Source organism: Podarcis filfolensis (genome assembly GCF_964270895.1).
Source record: "Podarcis filfolensis genome assembly, chromosome: 2".
Classification (NCBI taxonomy): Eukaryota; Metazoa; Chordata; class Lepidosauria; order Squamata; family Lacertidae; genus Podarcis; species Podarcis filfolensis.
Genome location: NC_139605.1, coordinates 4451070 through 4474081, shown reverse-complemented (window position 1 = coordinate 4474081; position 23012 = coordinate 4451070). Strand labels below are relative to the sequence as shown.

General features: G+C 44.3%; 2 protein-coding genes across 2 annotated transcripts; one reads left to right on the top strand and one right to left on the bottom strand.

Moving 5' to 3' along the window:
• Nucleotides 1-104: 104 nt before the first annotated feature.
• On the top strand, nucleotides 105-7737 carry LOC310758087 (vomeronasal type-2 receptor 26-like; the record flags this gene model as incomplete). Its single annotated transcript, XM_083604024.1, has 5 exons — nucleotides 105-251; nucleotides 497-1300; nucleotides 3792-4004; nucleotides 5914-6040; nucleotides 6827-7737. The coding sequence occupies 5 exons, from the start codon at nucleotides 105-107 to the stop codon at nucleotides 7735-7737; spliced, it is 2202 nt and encodes a 733-aa protein (XP_083460150.1).
• Nucleotides 7738-13309: 5572 nt separating this feature from the next.
• Nucleotides 13310-19548, bottom strand: LOC310758086 (vomeronasal type-2 receptor 26-like; the record flags this gene model as incomplete). Its single annotated transcript, XM_083604023.1, has 6 exons — nucleotides 13310-14220; nucleotides 15007-15133; nucleotides 16227-16439; nucleotides 17697-18500; nucleotides 18746-19040; nucleotides 19451-19548. 6 exons carry the CDS (start codon nucleotides 19546-19548, stop codon nucleotides 13310-13312), a joined length of 2448 nt encoding a protein of 815 aa, XP_083460149.1.
• Nucleotides 19549-23012: the final 3464 nt, after the last annotated feature.

Here is a 23012-nt window from a genome sequence, read left to right as displayed (position 1 = left end):
TCGCCATCCACGAGATCAACCAGAATCCCAGGCTCTTACCCAACATCACCCTGGGCTACAATATATTTGAGAATTATTACAATACAAGAATCACATACGACGCCATGGTAGAGCTGCTTTATACCGGTCATGCAAGTATTCCAAACTACAGGTGTGGAAGGCAGAATAACCTGCTGGCTGTTTTAGATGGTGCAGACTCTGAAATCTCTCTCCATATTTCGAACATGTTGGGCATCTACAAAATCCCACAGGTGTGAATTGGGCAGCAGTCTAATTTCACTTTGCTTTAAAATGTTAAAGTTTGGCTGTCTGAGGGAGAAAGTTTCTGTTAGTAGAAATCTTCCTTCCTTCCTTCCTTCCTTCCTTCCTTCCTTCCTTCCTTCCTTCCTCCTGTCCATCTGGACTGACAGTATCCTATGTTATGGAGAGGAGACCTGTGTTTCAGGAAATTCAAACAAAGCCAAGCAAAACACTTTTCTCTTCCGTTCCCTTCCAGGTTAGTTATGGTTTTGTCTCCCATGACATCAATGATAAAACTCAGTTCCCTTTTTTCTACCGGATGCTCCCCAAAGATGACCACCAATACACAGGGATTGTCAAGTTGCTCCTGCATTTCAGATGGACGTGGATCGGTCTCTTTGCTCCAGACAATGACAACGGAGAAAGGTTCATGAGGTCCTTGACCCCTATGCTCACCTCGAATGGGATTTGTGCTGCCGTCTCATACAGAATCCCAGAAATGACTCAGTATGAAGTGAAAATTAACGTTCATTCATTTCTCACATGGAGACAAGTCAGCGTATTTGTTCACTATGCAGAGACTCGTTCTTTCTTCAGCGGAATATTCTTTATAAATCAAATACTCACATCGTGGCTACAGTCCACTGAGGGGAAAGTCTGGATCACAACAGCTTTGTGGGACATCACCCCAACGTTCTCTAACTGGAAATTACGTTTCCAGCACCATCACTGTTTCTTTTCCTTCTTAATTCAGACAGAGATTGCCCTAAAACATGACAATTTTGACTTCAGTCACTTAGTTCCTTACTGGAAGGAAGTGTTTGATTGTTTCTTTTCAAAGCACTTGTTTTCTGTGAAAGAACGTCTCAGATGTGAACAAAAAGGGGAATTGCCCCTGGATATTCTTGTGCAGAGTCTTTCTCCAGACAACTACAACATCTATAGCAGTGCGTATGCTGTGGCACATGCCTTAAATGCTGCTTACTCATCCAGATCCAAGCAGGTGGCAATGATGGGTGGAGGAGACGGGCAGAGGCTTCAGAGGCTACAGCCATGGCAGGTATTCCTTTTTCCATAACTGATAGTACTAATGAAATGTGCAAATGTGTTCTATCATTATTCAGAACAGGCTTTGTGGAGATCCCACAACCACTCTCCACTTCTTTAATATTTATGCATTTTGGAAGGGTATCTCACCAGTCAGGGTTTGTTTGTTTTTTGTGGGTTGGGGTGGCATTGTTACAGAAAAAGCAACAACCTTTTCCTTTATTTCTAACCCATGGTGGGGGAACTTCTGAGGCAGCCAAATTTAACGTGTGTGTGTGTGTGTGTGTGTGTGTGTGTGTGTGTGTGTGTATTAAAGCGATGAAAGGGAAAGGGGGAAAAGAGGAAGAAGGAAAGTGCAAGAATTACAATAAGAAATATATAATATGATACAGTAACTATAATCAATTACATTTCATAGAATCTTAGAGTTGGAAGGGATCCAAGGGCTATCTAGTCTATTATCCCTTGCAATGCAGGAATAATTTCCATACTTTGTTTTATAGATATATGAAAAATATATGAAGCTGGGATACAACACCAGACTTTGGAAAAAGAAACTGCATTTGCTGTTATAGAACATATATTAAGGTTTACAGTGGTACCTCAGGTTACGTACTTAATTCGTTCCGGAGGTCCGCTCTTAACCTGAAACTGTTCTTAACCTGAAGCACCACTTTAGCTAATGGGGCCTCCTGCTGCTGCTGCGCTGCCGCTGCACGATTTCTGTTCTCATCCTGAAGCACAGTTCTTAACTCGAGGTACTATTTCTGGGTTAGCGGAGTCTGTAACCTGAAGCGTATGTAACCCGAGGTACCATTGTATTTGATTTTTTTGCTGTATGCAGGGATGTAAAGGGGCAGCTGATGAATGATAATATCAGTAAATACTGGAGGAGTCATCTAGAGACTAATTAAGATTATGAGTAGGAACAGGTGAAACATCATGGACATACAGGTGAAAGTTCATTTATTTCAGTAATTCAACTTAAAAGGTGAAACTAATATATGAGATAGACTCATAACATGCAAAGCGAGATATGTCAAGGCTTTATTTGTTATAATTGTGATGATTGGCTCCCCAAATCTCTTTTCTGATGAGAGCAGCTTTTGCATCTCATTTGGAAACCAAGGACCCAGAGTCTGGAGGAAGGATGGGGAGGCACACAATGCCGGATGCTTGAAGTCCAATCTGACGTTTCCACAGTCTGTGTTGATTTGGGGAGCCATGCCATCAGCTGGTGTTGGTCCACTGTGCTTCATTAAGTCCAGGGTCAACACAGCCATCTACCATGAGATTTTGGAGCACTTCATGCTTCCTTCCGCAGACAAGCTTTATGGGGATGCTGACTTCATTTTCCAGCAGGACTTTGGCACCTGCCCACACTGCCAAAAGTACCAAAACCTGGGTCAATGCTCATGGGATTACTGTCTTTGATAGGCCAGCAAACTCACCTGACCTGAACCCCATAGAGAATCTATGGGGCATTGCCAAGAGAAAGATGAGAGACATGAGACTGAACAATGCAGAAGAGCTGAAGGCTGCTATTGAAGCACCCTGGTCTTCCATAACACCTCAGCAGTGCCACAGGCTGATAGCATCCATGCCACGCCGCATTGAGGCAGTAATTGATGCAAAAGGGGCACAAACCAAGTACTGAGTACATATGCATGCTTCTACTTCTCAGAGGTCCAATATTGCTCTATTTGCAGTCCTTGTTTTTCTGATTTCATTTAATATTCTAATTTTCTGAGATTGTTAATTTGGGATTTTCATCAGCTGTATGCCATGATCAACACAATTATAACAAATAAAGCCTTGACATATCTCGCTTTGCATGTCATGAGTCTATCTCATATATTAGTTTCACATTTTAAGTTGAATTACTGAAATAAATGAACTTTTCCATGATATTCTAATTTTCCGAGTTTCACCTGTATCTTATAAGAAGAGCAGGAAGCCAGTTTTGGAATTAAATTACATTGTATTACATTGTATTAAATTGAAACAATTCGGCAAGATTTGTAATAATTTGGAAAATTGATAAAAAATAAGAAGTGGAAAATGTGGCAAGAATCACAGGGTAACAGTGGGGGAATCGCTCAGGTGCCTTCCAACCAGCAGGTGCTTTCCCCATTAAGCCCAGAAAGAAAGAAAGCGAAAGGGAGATAAAGAGAAGAGAGGCGAAGGGGCTGTCCATTCAAGCAGCAGGAGGAGTGGAGTGAGCTTTCGAGGCAGAATTGGTATATGGTGATCCAGTGCTCCATGGCCGCCTCCCCAGAGTCAGAAGAGTTTTGTTTCTCTGACAACACCAGCAATAAGCAGGAAGAACAACCAGGGACAGTCGGAATCCGGTGCTAAAAGCTTGATCTCTGGAACCGTTGGGCAAAATTTGGTTACAATCAGAGAAACAAAACATAGTTTCCCATAAAAGAATTTCACGTTTTGCACCACCCCCTAATGGGAAGCACTGAAGTGATGTTCTTTTTATCCATGTGTCGTTCTAGTTCCACTCATTTCTGAAGAACTTTGGATCTTACAACACCTCCATGGATGGGGAGGGGGAGTTGGCCGCCAACTTTGATATTTTTACCAGGGTGGTGTGGCCCAACACATCTGTGGCTTCTGTGAAAATTGGGAGTCTCAAGCAGCAAGCACCTCCAGACAAAAGGTTCAGCATTGACGAAGATGCCATTGTGTGGCTTGCGCAGCTTGTTCAGGTGAGGAAAACCAAGGGTTAAGAATCCCAGTTATTCAGTGCCTTCAGAACACTGTTGTTGTTTAGTTGTTTAGTTGTGTCCGACTCTTTGTGACCCCATGGACCAGAGCACACCAGACACTCCTGTCTTCCACTGCTTTCCGCAGTTTGGTCACACTCATGCTGGTAGCTTCGAGAACACTGTCCAACCATCTTGTCCTCTGTCATCCCCTTCTCCTTGTGTCCTCCATCTTTCCCAACATCAGGGTCTCTTCCAGGGAGTCTTCTCTTCTCATGAGGTGGCCAAAGTATTGGAGCCTCAGCTTCACGATCTGTCCTTCCAGTGAACACTCAGGGCTGATTTCCTTCAGAATGGAGAGGTTTGATCTTCTTGCAGTCCATGGGACTCTCAAGAGTCTTCTCCAGCACCATAATTCAAAAGCACTTCAGAACACTAGGTGGGGGTTAATTGCAGAAACACCCGGTGAGCCCCTCACCCTACTGCAGTAAATATTAAGGCTCTTCTCATCCTAAGGCATTTCATAGAATCATAGTATTGCACAGCTGGAAGGGATCGAACCCTCTTTCAATACAGGAATCTCAGCTAAAGCATCCATGACAGATGGCCACTGAACTTCTGCTTTGAAACTGCCAGGGAAAGAGTCCACCACCTCCCGAGGGAGACCAGAAAGTTCTTTCTGATGTTTAATTGGAATCTCCTTCCTTGTAACTTGAAGACATTGGTTCCGGTCCTACCTTCCGGAGCAGGAGAAAACAAGCTTGCTCCATCTTCCATGTGGCAGTGAAGCTTTGCATCCATCTCATCTGCTTAATTTGCCCCAGATTGGACTAGATGCTGATATCAGTTTAGAGAATGACCGCTCCCCGCTTAAAATGGGGGGCGCCCTTTGCGTGGACGCGTGCAGCCCCTAGATCTGGAGCGGCTCCATCAGCATAGGCTTGGCTTTGCCTTCCCTCAGGTGGGATACCTGGAGGTCTCCGCCTACCTCAGTCAGTTGTCCAATCCCACCTGGGGGAAGCGATGCCAAGGAGACCAGGCCAGGTAGGGGAGGGAGGATCTTACCTGGGAATCCTCACTTGGCTCCAGAGCTTCTCCCACCCTACCCACCCTCAGTTAATGTCTTATTTTGCAGGTTAACTTTTCTTACAGGTTTTGCAGGTTAACTTTTCTTCACAGGTATGCGAGCGCTGCTACGTTAAGGTCGCTGTTAAAGGGCCGGAAAGGAATTTCCCTGCATTGGCAGGTTTCGCCTTTCCCGTAGCAAAACGTCACAACTTTGGCGGTATCAGGCCTTGGGCGGAATCCTTTTGTCCATCTTCCTTTTTGCGGCAGCGATACCAGGGTTCCCCGTTAAAGGGGTTTTCTGAAGGGAGGCTTTGACCGTACGCCGAAAGGTCGTCATTGCTCTCCCCTGCGGCGGCGGCGTTACGGGGGCGGCTATCTCTGCTTGAACATATGTTCTCCAGAGCCGGCCCATCCCCCCCACACACACTGGATAACCCTGATGCTCCCTAGGTCCCCGGCGGGGGACTGGGGAGGGAGAACGCCCAATGCCTGAGCCAAGGTCTACCCACATTTGAAATTTAATAAAGTTGTGGCCAATTTAATCCCATAGCACGTTGTCTTGAGTCGTTATTCCACATGACAGGGGGACCGCGCGGGATCTGGGGACTCCGCCTGTCCACGCAATGCATTTACAACAGATCAATGATTGGTGGTTTCCCATTCTGAGAAAATAATGGGTCTCTGGTCTAATCTACGAGGACCCTTTTCTGTGGGGCACAAGCTAGAGCAATTTTCTAGTAAAATGAGGAGTGATTGTGTATTTTCTTTGCCTGTTACTCAGTTCAGTGGCTTATTGACCCATCCCTAACACTTTTTATTTGATATTCCTTCATTTTATGGTTAGACACTTCCACATTCAAGGTGCAGCAAAAGCTGCTCTTCTGGATACGTCAAAGTGATTCAAGAAGGAAAGCCGCTTTGCTGCTACGCTTGTGCTCAGTGTCCCAATGGGACCATCTCCACCCAGGAAGGTAAGGAATTCCAGAGGGAAAGGAAGCCCTTTCAGAACCAGGCATGTCCCACCAACGAGAAGACAAACACAACCCCCTGTGTTGCAAAATGTAACCATCAATGCAAATGCAACACGCTGGCTAATAACTGGTAGTGGATATATAATTAATTACAATGTCACTCAAAATATGCTAATACGCCACTACAAAATAATATATCTATCATACAGTACATCTCACAAAATATACAAGTGACTTTAAGCTGTTGTATATATAAGAGTCAAATGAGGAGTCAAACAAGTCAAGGAATAGTGAGGAACGCCAAGCTGTCTCTCAAAGGAAGACGTCCTATGGAAGTCTCAAAGGAAGACGTCTCTCAGAAGTCTAAAAAGGAATTCTGAAGAGGACAGTGTATCCGGAACAGTTCACTGTTTTGGAATAAAGTCTTCATCAGCTGGAAATGGAATAGAAGGCATTGCTAGCAATGAATGACAACAAAACTGAGCAACCTGCACGAATATTATACAGTAAAACAAAATATATAAAGAGGTACTGTACATACCGAATAATTATCAGTGAGATAGTCATCCTAGTGTTGATTACCACCAACTAGAAGAGGCTGACCCGAAAGGGTAGACAGAGTGAAGCCAGGAGTCTCAATAGCATGATTTAGGACATTCTAGGTCTCTGGTATAAGCTGCCACCCAATATATTATGGCATCTTGAAGAATCGAGACTAATACAAAGACCTGTATGATACATGGAACAAAAATCATAGGACAATGAAGTAACTCTTTATCATTGCAGATGCAGACCATTGCAACAAATGTCCAGAAGATGAGCATCCAAGCAAGAACCAAGATCACTGTGTCCCCAAGATTATCAGCTTCCTAGCCTATGAAGACAAGCTGGGGATCCTCTTGGTTTCCATTGCCCTCCTCTTATTTTTAATCACAAGCTTTGTGTTAGGAATCTTCATTAGATTCCAGGAAACCCCCATTGTCAAAGCCAACAATCGGGACCTCTCCTACATCCTCCTCATCTCTCTCTTGTTCTCCTTTTTTTCCTCCTTCCTCTTCATTGGCCGGCCAAGGAAATTGACCTGCCTTCTCCGACAAACGGCCTTCAGCATCATCTTCTCGGTTGCTGTGTCTTCTGTACTGGCTAAAACCATCACTGTGGTTCTGGCCTTCATGGCCACAAAACCTGGGAACAAGGTGAGGAGATGGCTGGGGAAGAGTCTGGCTAACTCCATTATCATTTCCTGTTCTGGTGTTCAAGTTATCATCTGCAGCACCTGGCTGGGGGTGTCTCCCCCATTCCCAGATTCTGACATGCAGTCTCAGCCTGGAGAGATCATCCTGCAATGCAATGAAGGGTCTGTTGCCATGTTTTATGGTGCTCTTGGCTACATGGGCTGCTTGGCTGCTATCTGCTTCACGGTGGCTTTCCTAGCCAGGAAGCTACCTGGGGCCTTCAATGAAGCCAAGCTGATCACCTTCAGCATGCTGGTCTTCTGCAGTGTTTGGGTGTCCTTTGTTCCCACTTACCTGAGCACAAAGGGGAAATACATGGTAGCCGTGCAGGTCTTCTCTATGTTGGCCTCCAGTGCTGGACTTCTGGGCTGCATCTTCCTTCCCAAGTGCTACATCATCTTATTCAGGCCTGATCTGAATACAAAGGAGCACCTGACAACAAAAACTAAAGATGGCATCTGACTTAAAATATTATTTTATAGTTGAACTGCAGTGCAGCAGTAATGGAACTGCAGTACTTCTCATTTAAATGTAGCTTCACACATGGTACATCCCATTTATTTATTTAATTAATTAATGTCATAAAATTTACGCTCCACTTCGTTGTAGGAAAAAAACCCTCAAAGCAGTTTCGGAAAGGATAAAGCAATAAAATTATCCTTTTATTTAACAAATGGCAAAACCACAATAGAATAAACTAAGACAAATTAAAACTCTTACAAGCTTTATGAACATATGAGTAGGCCTGTCTGAATAAGAATGTTGGTAACAATAAAAATCAATGCATAATAACTCACCACTAGTCACAAACTTTTTGTACTTCATGCTTTAGATGTGCTTGTTTATTGCAGTGTCATCCATCAAACTGGCCATTGGCAGCTGCTGGTCTTTCCTTCTTGGCTACGGTTGTTTCTGTACAGGGCAGGCTCACCGAGTTGGGTCTAACATGGGGGGTGGGAGCTGTCGCACTGAAAGAAAGAAGCAACCAGCAATTCTCAAGCCTCTTACATGTGCATCACAAGATACTCCCAGTGGCAGCAGCTATTGGTCTGTCTCTCAACTCCCCTCCTAATTCACCTCTTATCAGATGTTCAGCCTGGCCATCTGGGTGCAAGGCCTGCCTGGGAGCTGAGTGGCAAGTGCCAAAGGTTAGCCTTTCCACCTTGCAGGCCTGGCAGCACCTCTCTTTGGGGCATGGCGTTGCTCAGGGACCAGGGGCGGTGGCGACTGCTGCCCAGAGGACTCCCAAGGAGACGGGGGGGGGGAGGCTGAAAGGACACTCCAGAAGGGAGGGTGCTCCAACAGGGGCAAGGGGCTGCCAGCTCTGCAGGCGAGGGATGACATAACTGGGCTTCTGAGGAGCTGCAGAAAGAATGGAGTTGGAGAGCTATGAACTCAAAAAGATTGAAAAACTCTGGTGTAACCAATTAGAAGTGAACATGAGTTGTCCACGTGCTCAGGTATCCAATTATATTGCTTGGAAAGATCGGGCATGAGGTAATCATATACAGTGGTCCCTCGGGTTAAGAACTTAATTCATTCCGGAAGTCTGTTCTTATCCTGAAACTGTTCTTAAACTGAGGTACCACTTTAGCTAATGGGGCCTCCCGCTGCCCCTGCACGATTTCTTTTCTCATCCTGAAGCAAAGTTCTTAACCCAAGGTACTATTTCTGGGTTAGCGGAGTCTGTAACCTGAAGCATATGTAACCTGAAGCATCTGTAACCCGAGGTACCACTGTATGGAAACAGTTATAAAAGTGCCTTGAAGCGCATACAAGTTGCCCAGCTTTTGGAGATATCCTCTGGGCCACTCCTGCTGCAGCTTGCATAAAATGGAATCCTTTCCACACACTGTTTATGTTCTTTTTGCTTAAAGAACCAGAGGAACTAAGACCCTCTTTGTAGGGTAACAATACGCAGGTGAGGTAACAAGGTTTAGTGAGCAGGAAGAATCAGAGGCAGAGGGCAATTCAGACTCTGAGGCAAAAAATGAGGTTGGAGAAGTGTGGAACTAGGAGACAGAGAGATAGGCTGCTTCAAAAGCCATGGAGTCTCCTCCTCACTCTGGCTGCACCCAGCTCCCCTCTCGCTTGGTCTCCAAGGACACGCAGAGAAATGAAACAGGCTGAACAGAAATCGGTTGTGCAAAGGCGCAGATTGAAATTGCTGTATACAGTCATACCTTGGTTTTCGAACAGCTTAGTTCTCAAGCAACTTGGAACTCGAACGTCGCAAACCCGGAAGTAGGTGTTCCGGTTTGCGAACTTTGCCTCAGAAGCTGAATGTCTGGCACAACTTCCGATTGCCTGCAGGACACTCCTGCAGCCACTCCTCGGTTTCCGAACGTTTCGGAAGTCGAACAGACTTCTGGAATGCATTCTGTTCGAAAACCAACATACAACTATATGTATATACTTTATAATTTGTGTAAATGAGAAGTAAAAATTAGTAGCATGATAGAACATTCAAGCACTCCATGGCTGGATTAACTCCAAAGTTTGTGGAACTCAAGGTTATGGAGAAACGGCAGGCATTGGGGTGATGCATCTATTGGAAGTGCACAAACAGCCTTAGGATCAGAACTAATGGCATATTTGTGCCATCTGGGGAACCAGGAGAAGGAAAGAAAAAAATCGCCAATCAGCTTTTTGCTTTAACAGGTGGTGGTGATCTTTCTCTGGTCAGTATGGCGTCCTCCCTGTTTGACCCCAGGTGAAAACTTTAACAAATTCATCAAGGGAAGTCTCATGAATACAGTGTTGCAGTGGTTTATGATTGGTCACGGGTCAACAAAGCTGACCTACCTTTCTTTGTACCTTAAAGCAAATTAATCTAGTCAGTTTCATGTGAGATTACACTCCACTGAAAAGTTTTTGGCAGCAGGAAATAAAGACAATCAACATGACTGTACAGAACAATCTTAAATTTGCAGAGGAGTCGGGAAGCAGCCAACAAAAGAGAGGCTCACATTCTTCCCAGACAGTAGTTTTTCAATTTACCGTTGCTGTGAGAAGGACAGGAATGCAGAGTGTGCTGGAGAGAAACTGACTCTCTCAAGTGACACAGGCAATGTCAGAAGGCGGGAGTGGGGGAAGCAGTTCCGGAAGGAGAGTTAATTCATCCAAGGAGCAGACGTATGGGAAAGTTCTTAAACAGAAAACAAAGCCGGAAACAGAAAGGGCATATGATCCGGATATTCTGCTGTACCCGGAATCACTCCCCAGAAGGGTCAACTGATTCATAAGTCACCGATGTGTGGATAGGTGTCCGAGCCTGAGTGCTTGTATTGCAATAAATCTTAACACTTGCTTGTTGTGTTATCAACATGGCAGCCTGGCTCCTGAGACCTATTTTCCTGGTACTGAATCTCAGATAATCTACTCTAAAAGTGTAACCTGACGTATTAAAAAATAAAAATAAAAAGACATTGTTTAGGTAATCACTCTTTAGTAATGCACTAAAGCACATATGTAACTGATCAGCAATAATGACTACACTCATGAAATGTACCTTACCCTTCCCTGATCATATGTGTATGTGACAATTATTAGGGAAGATGGAAGATACCAGTATTCATAGGAAAAATGGATCCCTCCCAAGTGTGGAAAGTCGACTGCAATTCCAGCTGTAGCTTCCACGTGCTTTGAGTACCTAATCTGGAACCATTTAGTGTCCTGTAGGTGAGGAGATGTGGTTTGGGCTGGCCAGAACTGTTTTACTCAGAAATAGATAAACATCCTTTAAATCTAATTCTGAAATATCTTTTGGTTGCATTTTATCCCCCCCACCCCACACACAAAGAAATAGTCATTACCCTAGATCTCACATTTTCTATCCCCAGGAACCACCTGAAATGGCTGAACATGACTGGGGTCCATGTTTGCAAATTGCTAAATTATCCATCCTGTGTTTTCCTTGTGACAAATGATTCTGCTTTCTTCAATTATTTCCTGGCCTAATTCAAAATGCTGGCTTTTACCTATAAGGCTTTATAAGGGACATTCTATCTTACATCAGTATCACTGGGTGGGAGGGGAGGCGCTTTTGTGCCCGTTAAGATTTTTTGAAAAGCTTTTCATGATACAGACAACCCCTTCCCCAAAGTCCAGCTATTTCAGGGCTTGGGTGAGGTGTAGGTCAGCAATTAAAACAACAGAGAAGTCAGTAAATTTAACTCTTTATTCCAAGTGAAACAGAAGCAGTCTGGTCTAGTGATCCCAGTAACCCTTCTCTGCAGCTTTTGCCCTGATGGGGTAGTTGTGAGGACCAAAGGCGCCCACCATCCCACTGCCCACTAATGCTACTCCTCTCCACGGTCTATCCCAAGCAGTTTCAATCTGCGCCTTTGCACAACTGATTTCTGTTCAGCCTGTTTCATTTCTCTGCATGTCCTTAGAGACCAAGCGAGAGAGAAGCTGGGTGCAGCCAGAGGGAAGAGGAGACTCCATGGCTTTTGAAGCAGCCTACCCCTCTGTCTCCTAGTTCCACACGTCTCCAACCTCGCTTTCTACCTCAGAGTCTGAAGTGTCCTCTGCCTCTGACTCTTCCTGCTCACTAAACCTTGTTACCTCACCTGCGTATTGTTACCCTACAAAGGGGGTCTTAGTTCCTCTGGTTCTTTAAGCAAAAAGAATATAAACAGTGTGTGGAAAGGATTCCGATTTATGCAAGCTGCAGCAGGAGTGGCCTAGAGGATATCTCCAAAAGCTGGGCAACTTGTATGCGCTTCAAGGCACTTTTATAACTGTTTCCATACAGTGGTACCTTGGGTTACAGATGCTTCAGGTTACATATGCTTCAGGTTACAGACTCCGCTAACCCAGAAATAGTACCTTGGGTTAAGAACTTTGCTTCAGGATGAGAAAAGAAATCGTGCAGGGGCGGGGGGTGGCCCCATTAGCTAAAGTGGTACCTCAGTTTAAGAACAGTTTCAGGATAAGAACGGACTTCCGGAATGAATTAAGTTCTTAACCCGAGGTACCACTGTATATGATTACCTCATGCCCGATCTTTCCAAGCAATATAATTGGATACCTGAGCACATGGACAACTCATGTTCACTTCTAATTGGTTACACCAGAGGTTTTCAATCTTTTTGAGTTCATAGCTCTCCAACTCCATTCTTTCTGCGGCTCCTCAGAAGCCCAGTTATGTCATCCCTCGCCTGCAGAGCTGGCAGCCCCTCGCCCCTGTTGGAGCACCCTCCCTTGTGGAGTGTCCTTTCAGCCTCCCCCCTCATCTCCTTGGGAGTCCTCTGCGCAGCAGTCTCCGCCGCCCCTGGTCCCTGAGCAACGCCATGCCCCAAAGAGAGGTGCTGCCAGGCCTGCATGGTGGAAAGGCTCCCCTTTGGCACTTGCCACTCAGCTCCCGGGCAGGCCTTGCACCCAGATGGCCAGGCTGAACATCTGATAAGAGGTGAATTAGGAGGGGAGTTGAGAGACAGACCAATAGCTGCTGCTGCCACTGGGAGTATCTTGTGATGCACATGTAAGAGGCTTGAGAATTGCTGGTTGCTTCTTTCTTTCAGTGCGACAGCCCCCACCCCCCATGTTAGACCCAACTCGGTGAGCCTGCCCTGTACAGAAACAACCGTAGCCAAGAAGGAAAGACCAGCAGCTGCCAATGGCCAGTTTGATGGATGACACTGCAATAAACCAGCACATCTAAAACATGAAGTACAAAAAGTTTGTCACTAGTGGTGAGTTATTATGCATTGATTTTTATTGTTACCAACATTCTTATTCAGACAGGCCTACTCATATGTTCATAAAGCTTGTAAGAGTTTTAATTTGTCTTAGTTTATTCTATTGTGGTTTTGCCATTTGTTAAATAAAAGGATAATTTTATTGCTTTATCCTTTCCGAAACTGCTTTGAGGGTTTTTTTCCTACAACGAAGTGGAGCGTAAATTTTATGACATTAATTAATTAAATAAATAAATGGGATGTACCATGTGTGAAGCTACATTTAAATGAGAAGTACTGCAGTTCCATTACTGCTGCACTGCAGTTCAACTATAAAATAATATTTTAAGTCAGATGCCATCTTTAGTTTTTGTTGTCAGGTGCTCCTTTGTATTCAGATCAGGCCTGAATAAGATGATGTAGCACTTGGGAAGGAAGATGCAGCCCAGAAGTCCAGCACTGGAGGCCAACATAGAGAAGACCTGCACGGCTACCATGTATTTCCCCTTTGTGCTCAGGTAAGTGGGAACAAAGGACACCCAAACACTGCAGAAGACCAGCATGCTGAAGGTAATCAGCTTGGCTTCATTGAAGGCCCCAGGTAGCTTCCTGGCTAGGAAAGCCACCGTGAAGCAGATAGCAGCCAAGCAGCCCATGTAGCCAAGAGCACCATAAAACATGGCAACAGACCCTTCATTGCATTGCAGGATGATCTCTCCAGGCTGAGACTGCATGTCAGAATCTGGGAATGGGGGAGACACCCCCAGCCAGGTGCTGCAGATGATAACTTGAACACCAGAACAGGAAATGATAATGGAGTTAGCCAGACTCTTCCCCAGCCATCTCCTCACCTTGTTCCCGGGTTTTGTGGCCATGAAGGCCAGAACCACAGTGATGGTTTTAGCCAGTACAGAAGAGACTGCAAGAGAGAAGATGATGCTGAAGGCCGTTTGTCGGAGGAGGCAGGCCAATTTCCTTGGCCGGCCAATGAAGAGGAAGGAGGAAAAAAAGGAGAACAAGAGAGAGATGAGGAGGATGTAGGAGAGGTCCCGATTGTTGGCTTTGACAATGGGGGTTTCCCGGAATCTAATGAAGATTCCTAACACAAAGCTTGTGATTAAAAATAAGAGGAGGGCAATGGAAACCAAGAGGATCCCCAGCTTGTCTTCATAGGCTAGGAAGCTGATAATCTTGGGGACACAGTGATCTTGGTTCTTGCTTGGATGCTCATCTTCTGGACATTTGTTGCAATGGTCTGCATCTGCAATGATAAAGAGTTGCTTTATTGTCCTATGATTTTTGTTCCATGTATCATACAGGTCTTTGTATTAGTCTCGATTCTTCAAGATGCCATAATATATTGGGTGGCAGCTTATACCAGAGACCTAGAATGTCCTAAATCATGCTATTGAGACTCCTGGCTTCACTCTGTCTACCCTTTCGGGTCAGCCTCTTCTAGTTGGTGGTAATCAACACTAGGATGACTATCTCACTGATAATTATTTGGTATGTACAGTACCTCTTTATATATTTTGTTTTACTGTATAATATTCGTGCAGGTTGCTCAGTTTTGTTGTCATTCATTGCTAGCAATGCCTTCTATTCCATTTCCAGCTGATGAAGACTTTATTCCAAAACAGTGAACTGTTCCGGATACACTGTCCTCTTCAGAATTCCTTTCAAGACTTCTGAGAGACGTCTTCCTTTGAGACTTCCATAGGACGTCTTCCTTTGAGAGACAGCTTGGCGTTCCTCACTATTCCTTGACTTGTTTGACTCCTCATTTGACTCTTATATATACAACAGCTTAAAGTCACTTGTATATTTTGTGAGATGTACTGTATGATAGATACATTATTTTGTAGTGGCGTATTAGCATATTTTGAGTGACATTGTAATTAATTATATATCCACTACCAGTTATTAGCCAGCGTGCTGCATTTGCATTGATGGTTACATTTTGCAACACAGGGGGTTGTGTTTGTCTTCTCGTTGGTGGGACATGCCTGGTTCTGAAAGGGCTTCCTTTCCCTCTGGAATTCCTTACCTTCCTGGGTGGAGATGGTCCCATTGGGACATTGAGCACAAGCATAGCAGCAAAGCGGCTTTCCTTCTTGAATCACTTTGACGTATCCAGAAGAGCAGCTTTTGCTGCACCTTGAATGTGGAAGTGTCTAACCATAAAATGAAGGAATATCAAATAAAAAGTGTTAGGGACGGGTCAATAAGCCACAGAACTGAGTAACAGGCAAATAAAATACACAATCACTCCTCATTTTACTAGAAAATTGTTCTAGGTTCTGCCCCACAGAAAAGGCTCCTTGTGGATTAGACCAGAGACCCATCTGGTCCAGCATTATTTTCTCAGAATGGGAAACCACCTATCATTGATCTGTTGTAAATGCATTCTCTAAACTGATATCAGCATCTAGTCCAATCTGGGGCAAATTAAGCAGATGAGATGGATGCAAAGCTTCACTGCCACATGGAAGATGGAGCAAGCTTGTTTTCTCCTGCTCCGGAGGGTAGGACCGGAACCAATGCCTTCAAGTTACAAGGAAGGAGATTCCAATTAAACATCAGAAAGAACTTTCTGGTCTCCCTCGGGAGGTGGTGGACTCTTTCCCTGGCAGTTTTAAAGCAGAAGTTTGATGGGCATCTGTCATGGATGCTTTAGCTGAGATTCTTGCATTGCAGAGAGTTGGACTAGATGACCCTTAGGATCCCTTCCAGCTGTGCAATGCTATGATTCTATGAAATGCCTTAGGATGAGAAGAGCCTTAATATTTACTGCAGTAGGGTGAGGGGCTCACCGGGTGTTTCTGCAAATAACCCCCACCTAGTGTTCTGAAGTGCTTTTGAATTATGGTGCTGGAGAAGACTCTTGAGAGTCCCATGGACTGCAAGAAGATCAAACGTATCTATTCTGAAGGAAATCAGCCCTGAGTGCTCACTGGAAGGACAGATCGTGAAGCTGAGGCTCCAATACTTTGGCCACCTCATGAGAAGAGAAGACTCCCTGGAAAAGACCCTGATGTTGGGAAAGATGGAGGGCACAAGGAGAAGGGGACGACAGAGGACGAGATGGTTGGACAGTGTTCTCGAAGCTACCAGCATGAGTGTGACCAAACTGCAGGAAGCAGTGGAAGACAGGAGTGCCTGGAGTGCTCTGGTCCATGGGGTCACGAAGAGTCGGACACGACTAAACAACAACAGTGTTCTGAAGGCACTGAATAACTGGGATTCTTAACCCTTGGTTTTCCTCACCTGAACAAGCTGTGCAAGCCACACAATGGCATCTTCGTCAATGCTGAACCTTTTGTCTGGAGGTGCTTGCTGCTTGAGACTCCCAATTTTCACAGAAGCCACAGAAGTGTTGGGCCACACCACCCTGGTAAAAATATCAAAGTTGGCTGCCAACTCCCCCTCCCCATCCATGGAGGTGTTGTAAGATCCAAAATTCTTCAGAAATGAGTGGAACTAGAACGACACATGGATAAAAAGAACATTACTTCAGTGCTTCCTATTAGGGGATGGGGCAAAATGTGAAATTCTTTTATGGGAAACTATGTTTTGTTGCTCTGATTGTAACCAAATTTTGCCCAATGGTTCCAGAGATCAAGCTTTTAGCACCAGATTCCGACTGTCCCTCGTTGTTCTTCCTGCTTATTGCTGGTGTTGTCAGAGAAACAAAACTCTTCTGACTCTGGGGAGGCGGCAATGGAGGCTTTTCAGCACTGGATCACCATATACCAATTCTGCCTCGAAAGCCACTCCTCCTGCTGCTTGAAGGGACAGCCCCTTCGCCTCTCTACTCTTTATCTCCCTTTCGCTTTCTTTCTTTCTGGGCTTAATGGGGAAAGCACCTGCTGGTTGGAAGGCACCTGAGCGATTCCCCCACTGTTACCCTGTGATTCTTGCCACATTTTCCACTTCTTATTTTTTATCAATTTTCCAAATTATTACAAATCTTGCCGGATTGCTTCAATTTAATACAATGTAATTTAATTCCAAAACTGGCTTCCTGCTCTCAATATATGTCCATGATGATCCCCTGTTCCTACTCAAAATCTTAATCAGTCTCTAGATGACTCCCCCAGTATTTACTGATCAGCTGCCCCTTTACATCCGTGCATACAGCAAAAAATCAAATGAACCTTAATATATGTTCTATAACAGCAAATGGGGTTTCTTTTCCCAAAGTCTGGTGTTGTATCCCAGCTTCATATATTTTTCATATATCTATATAACAGTGTATGGAAATTATTCCTGCATTGCAAGGGATAATAGACTAGATAGCCCTTGGATCCCTTCCAACTCTAAGATTCTATGAAATGTAATTGATTATAGTTACTGTATCATATTATATATTTCTTATTGTAATTCTTGCACTTTCCTTCTTCCTCTTTTCCCCCTTTCCCTTTCATCGCTTTAATACACACACACACACACACACACACACACACACACACACACACACACATTAAATTTGGCTGCCTCAGAAGTTCCCCCACCATGGGTTAGAAATATAAGAAAAGGTTGTTGCTTTTTCTGTAACAATGCCACCCCCAACCCGCAAAAAACAAACAAACCCTGATTGGTGAGATACCCTTCCAAAATGCATAAATATTAAAGAAGTGGAGAGTGGTTGTGGGATCTCCACAAAGCCTGTTCTGAATAATGATAGAACAATTTTGCACATTTCATTAGTACTATCAGTTATGGAAAAAGGAATACCTGCCATGGCTGTAGCCTCTGAAGCTTCTGCCCGTCTCCTCCACCCATCATTGCCACCTGCGTGGATCTGGATGAGTAAGCAGCATTTAAGGCATGTGCCACAACATACGCACTGCTATAGATGTTGTAGTTGTCTGGAGAAAGACTCTGCACAAGAATATCCAGGGGCAATTCCCCTTTTTGTTCACATCTGAGACGTTCTTTCACAGAAAACAAGTGCTTTGAAAAGAAACAATCAAATATTGTCCGCCAGTAAGGAACTAAGCGACTGAAGTCAAAATTGTCATGTTTTAGGGCAATCTCTGTCTGAATTAAGAAGGAAAAGAAACAGTGATGGTGCTGGAGTTGTAATCTCCAGTCAGACAGTGTTGGGGTGATGTCCCACAAAGCTGTTGTGATCCAGACTTTCCCCTCAGTGGACTGTAGCCACAATGTGAGTATTTGATTTACAAAGAATATTCCACTGAAGAAAGAACGAGTCTCTGCATAGTGAACAAATACATTGACTTGTCTCCATGTGAGAAATGAATCAACGTTAATTTTCACTTCATACCGAGTCATTTCTGGGATTCTGTATGAGACGGCAGCACAAATCCCATTCGAGGTGAGCGTAGGGGTCAAGGACCTCATGAACCTTTCTCCGTTGTCATTCTCTGGAGCAAAGAGACCGATCCACGTCCATCTGAAATGCAGGAGCAACTTGACGATACCTGTGTATTGGTCTTCGTCTTTTGGAATCATCCGGTAGAAAAAAGGGAACTGAGTTTTATCATTGATGTCATGGGAGACAAACCCATAACTAACCTGGAAGGGAACAGAAAAGAAAAGTGTTTTGCTTGGCTTTGTTTGAATTTCCTGAAATACAGGTCTCCTCTCCATAACATAGGATTCTGTCAGTCCAGATGGACAGGAGGAAGGAAGGAAGGAAGGAAGGAAGGAAGGAAGGAAGGAAGGAAGGAAGATTGCTACTAACAGAAACTTTCTCCCTCAGACAGCCAAACTTTAACATTTTAAAGCAAAGTGAAATTAGACTGCTCCCCAATTCACACCTGTGGGATTTTGTAGATGCCCAACATGTTCGAAATATGGAGAGAGATTTCAGAGTCTGCACCATCTAAAACAGCCAGCAGGTTATTCTGCCTTCCACACCTGTAGTTTGGAATACTTGCATGACCGGTATAAAGCAGCTCTACCATGGCGTCGTATGTGATTCTTGCATTGTGATAGTTCTCAAAGATATTGTAGCCCAGGGTGATGTTGGGTAAGAGCCTGGGATTCTGGTTGATCTCGTGGATGGCGAGCAGGAAGGCCAGATTGTGGAGTGAAATTGTTTCTACTTCTCCTCTGCAACAAAACATACATCTCACACGTCACCCTATATTTAATAATATATGTGACAATCATAGAATCAGAAAATGGTAGAGGTGGCAGGGACCCCAAAGTCTAGGCCAACCCCCTGTAACACAGGAATTGCTGATGGTCATTCATCCAAGCGACCCATCACATTTGCAGTCTCCTCTTGCTCAAGACCCTGATGTTGGGAAAGATTGAGGGCACAAGGAGAAGGGGACAACAGAGGACAAGATGGTTGGACAGTGTTCCCGAAGCTAACAGCATGAGTCTGACCAAACTGCGGGAGGCAGTGGAAGACAGGAGTGCCTGGCGTGCTCTGGTCCACGGGGTCACGAAGAGTCGGACACGACTAAACGACTAAACAACAACAACTTGCTCAAGGCAGCACATATGTGCCATACCTCATGCCACCATTTGACCCTGATAAGAACTCTTTGATGTAAGAGAAACCACAGGAGAGCCAAAGACTTCGTGGCTGAGTGCTGATGTGCACATACATCTCCTCAGTCGAAATCCCAAAACTCTAGCCACTACATTGCACTGCCATGATGTACATTGCAGAAAGGGAGTGGGCTTGACGAAATTGCAATTTGAAGGGCATTTACAACTCTACTATTCTATGATTGTATGATTTCTAGACAGTGAAAGCACCTTGAATTTATTTTAGGAACAACGCCCGTGCTTGATCAGAATCAGAATCCCAATTGCCAATTAGTTATTAATTCATTTATTAGTTTTTTTTGTATACCACCCTTCACCTGAAGATCACTGGGTGGTTTACAACACGAAAATACAAAATGAGAAGACAAAATACCTATTAAAAACAAAAACAAACCAGTAGTCCCCCCCTCCCACATTTTTTTTTAAAGGTCATAAGAATGTTAATCAGCTGAAAGCCTTGGTTAAAGAGGAATGTTTTTGCCTGACCATTTTATATTGCTATAGGTTTTAAGGGGAACCCCCTTGCCCCCCAAAAACCAAAGGGAGAATGCAAGCTACAGAGGATTTCCTGGGCTGGCCTATGCAAAACAGCCTGGCTGAGCTAGGAACATCAAGGAACAATAGAGGGCTATTACGGGACATTGGCAGTGCAAGAGAACTTTACCTGAGGTGTGAACAGAGACTAGGGATTTGGGATTTGAGCTTGCCAGGGTAACTGGGTGTGAAGGAGGAGTTTGGGGAAAAGGTTGCTGGGAGGAAGAAGGAGGAAGAAAGGCTGGGATCCATCTTTGGGAGAGGTTGGCTAGCAGAGATGCCTTGGGCTCCAGGACTGCACTACTGTGGGGTACAAGCCCCTTTTGAAAGGAACATGAACTTTCTCCACGCAGACTGAAGGTTTAAATATGTGAATAAACCATTTTTCTTAAAGCCACGATAGTCTCTGCTGTGCCTCAGTTTTCCAAAGGACAACAGACCCTATGTGACTGCCTAGTATCCCATGAGCTGTTGCTACCACTAAGCAGGAAAGGGGGGGTGGCTCAGTCTTTAGCTACTTAGAGGGCAATTGACACCTGAACTTTGAAGCAGCAAGGAATAGGTCATGCAAATCAACACTTTTCAAGGAGCTGGGTTCAAAGAATCAGTGATATAAACAACCGTTGCCATGGGAGACCCCAGTAAGTGTTTCCCTGTCAAAGTGGGCTGTAGCAGGTTACTTCCCCTTCCCCTATTAAATGGCTGCAATCCAAGGAGGAAAATAACCTTTAATAGACAGAGGGTGTGTGGGTGTTTAGATGTGTGTAGGTGTGTGAGAACCTCTAAGTGGTGTACACAGTGTACAATTCAAAAGCAAGATCCAAAGCTTTTTCATGTATGCAACAACAGCAGCACGGATGCTATTAGCCCAGAGATGGAAAGAAGACAAAGTTCCTATCAGAGAGGAATGGCAGATCAGCGCTGTTAGACTATGCTGAAATGGCAAAACTGACCGGAAAGCTCAGGGACCAAGAAGACGAAAACTTCAAAAAAGAATGGGGGGGAATTTATAGTCTATTTAGGAGACCCCTGTAAGCAGATGAAAACATTAGCAGGATTTTAATCTCACTTGTAATGTTACAAATACTATGAACAGACTATGGTATAATATGCAGTTGAAAACATCAACAATAGAACCCATGGAGGGGATGGGGGGAAAGTCTCGAGATTCAGAGAAATCTCTTTATATGGATATGTATTTGGTTTTGTTAGGGATGCAGGTGGCGCTGTGGGTTAAACCACATGGCCTAGGACTTGCCAATCAGAAGGTAGGCGGTTCGAATCTCCCCGACGGGGTGAGCTCCCATTGCTCGGTCCCTGCTCCTGCCAACCTAGCAGTTCGAAAGCACATCAAAGTGCAAGTAGATAAATAAAATAAATAAAAGCAAGATCCATTAAAATGAAAATGCAGCTTAAATCTGAAAGAACAACAATATAAAATCAAATAAAACAGATATTGAGGGGATTCACACATATATATCAGGATACAATTCTTATGGGTCATAGATTATTGTCTGAACTGAACCTCACCAGCCGGTGAAAATAGGCTGATTGCATGGCACTGGAGGGTTCATATTGCTCCATTCCAGAATCACATCCCTACCGTAAAACTGAGATATACGAATAACATTAGGAAGAACTTCCTGACAGTAAGAGCTGTTCGACAGTGGAATTTGCTGCCAAGGAGTGTGGTGGAGTCTCCTTCTTTGGAGGTCTTTAAGCAGAGGCTTGACAAACATATGTCAGGAATGCTCTGGTGGTGTTTCCTGCTTGGCAGGGGGTTGGACTCGATGGCCCTTGTGGTCTCTTCCAACTCTATGATTCTATGATTCTATTCTATGATTCTACGAATAAACTAGGATTTAGCATGGGCTGATGCAAGGAAATGCCCATTGTCTCTTTTCAAGAGTCTTAAAGTGTTAGCTTACAGCTTGAGTACTATTAAACCCATCCCCACATAATTTACTTACGGTCTTATGTGGATAAAAGGAACCTGGGAGAAAGAGCCTGGCAGGGATGCTCCACTTAGTGTGGGGATAATCCCACCGATGAGATGGTCTCCTGCTCTATAATAGTCCCAGGGATCATATCTATCTCTCACTAAATTCAAGGGGCATTTTTGCTTCAACATCCCATAGGCTGTACTGAGAAGCAGCAGAAGCAACATTTTGATGGGCATACGTGCTGCTGTCATCCAGTCTATTAGTGGCTCTTCTCTTCAGAATCGCCGAAACCCTCTTTCAAGACCAAAGCTGCAAGTGGAACTTTGTTAATACAGATGGAGTTCAGCTAAGGGCTTCTCATCCAATGGGGTTGATATTAAGCTTCAGACTGACAGCATCCCTGCCTGCCTCAAATCCCAGTCCAAGCTCTCAACAGAGTTCAGAATCAATATATTTTCAGGCAGGATGCAAAAAAATTGTGTACAGTTATTCCTGATTCTGCTGTTTCTGTTCCTGGTCTCAAATGTGATCTTCAGAGAAATCCCTTGAGCTTTGGCAGAATTAGAGAGCCAAATCACCATTATTTCCATAATGATAAGGGAAAGATTTGCCTCTGCCATGAACCATGAATTATTTGTGTGGCTCTTTCTGCCAAAACTCTCCAATGATCCAGTGGACAGGGGAGATTAGCAAATGTGGACAGAAGATTACTGAAGAAAAATATACCCTTACGAAAAACGCCTCCTCTCCCACCCAGTAATACTGATGTAAAATAGAATGTCCCTTATAAACCCTTATAGGTCAAAGCCAGCATTTTGAATTAGGCCAGGAAATAACTGAAGAAAGCAGAGTCATTTGTCACAAGGAAAACACAGGATGGATAATTTAGCAATTTGCAAATGTGGACCCCAGTAATGTTCAGCCGTTTCAGGTGGTTCCTGGGGATAGAAAATGTGAGATCTAGGGTAATGACTATTTCTTTCGGGGGGGGGGGATAAAATGCAACCAAAATATATTTCAGAATTAGATTTAAAGGATGTTGATC